Source organism: Octopus bimaculoides, chromosome 20, assembly GCF_001194135.2.
Source record: "Octopus bimaculoides isolate UCB-OBI-ISO-001 chromosome 20, ASM119413v2, whole genome shotgun sequence".
In the NCBI taxonomy this organism is placed as follows: domain Eukaryota; kingdom Metazoa; phylum Mollusca; class Cephalopoda; order Octopoda; family Octopodidae; genus Octopus; species Octopus bimaculoides.
In genome coordinates, this window is record NC_069000.1 from 35,227,147 (window position 1) to 35,228,166 (window position 1,020).

At 35.5% G+C, this 1,020-nt stretch overlaps 1 protein-coding gene across 1 annotated transcript in view; it reads left to right on the top strand.

Annotated features, from left to right (window-relative positions):
- LOC106875444 (cytoplasmic dynein 2 heavy chain 1) overlaps positions 1-1,020 on the top strand; it is a 297,845-nt gene that overhangs the window by 3,385 nt on the left and 293,440 nt on the right. Inside the window, exon 3 of the mRNA XM_052974965.1 lies at positions 241-550. Coding sequence (XP_052830925.1) covers positions 241-550 — 310 coding nt within the window. The remainder of the gene's footprint in view (positions 1-240; positions 551-1,020) is intronic.

The following is a 1,020-nucleotide window of genomic DNA, read 5'->3' on the forward strand; positions in this document are numbered from 1 at the left end:
TATATATATATATATATATATATGTATATATATACAACATGCTTTTCTCAGTTTTTGTCTACCAAATCCACTCACAAAGGTTTGGTCAGTCCAAAGTGCCACACAGTGGGACTGAACCTGCAACTATGTGGTTGGGAAGCAAGCTTCTGACCACACAGCCATGTCTATATATATTTTTTTTTCTTTGTGATATAAACCTAGTTTTACATCAAAATAATCTTTCTTTTTTTCACAATCTAGGTTGACAGAGTACCATCAGAGGTTTTAATATTCTTCAAACTAAGACTGGAAGTTATAACTCCTGACAACCTACACAATAACATCTGTATCTCTTCCATCATTGATTCCCCTTTCAATACCTTCTACAATGTCATCAAAAGCCTTTATGCGCCAGTATTTCTTGAGGACACAAACTGGAATCAGCTGATGGATCCTCAACTCCAAAAACTGCTTGCTGAACTTATAGCTGGTCTGAAATCTTCTTTGAGAAAACAGAATCTTGCTTCTGGAGACAAAAAGGATGCAGATCTTGATGAAGACAATTTTGGAGGTTGGTTTCTGGTTTTATATCTTTTTCTCTTTTATTTCTTGTCTTTTACTTATTTCAGTCTTTGAACTGTGGCCATGCTGGGGCACCACCTTGGCAAGTTTTAGTCCAACTCGTCAACACCTGTACTTATATTTATAATGTCTGCTACTTGTCTTGTTGGTCTATTTTGCTCAACCATTAAGTTATCGGGACATTAACAAACCAACACTGGTTCTCTGGTGATATATATATATATATATATATATATTGGGTTGTCCGGAAAGTTTGTGCCGATTTTTAAAGGAAAGAAAAAGGTCGATAAATACTTGCCACTAGATTTTTAATCAATCAAATATGAACCATTTTGTTGCACAATGCATCTCCATCTTTCCTTTAACTTGAAAATACCCTCTTCCCAGAATTGAGGTGATTTCATGGCAAATAAGTCGAAAGGTAAGCTACTATAAATCGGCACAAACTTTCCGGACAAC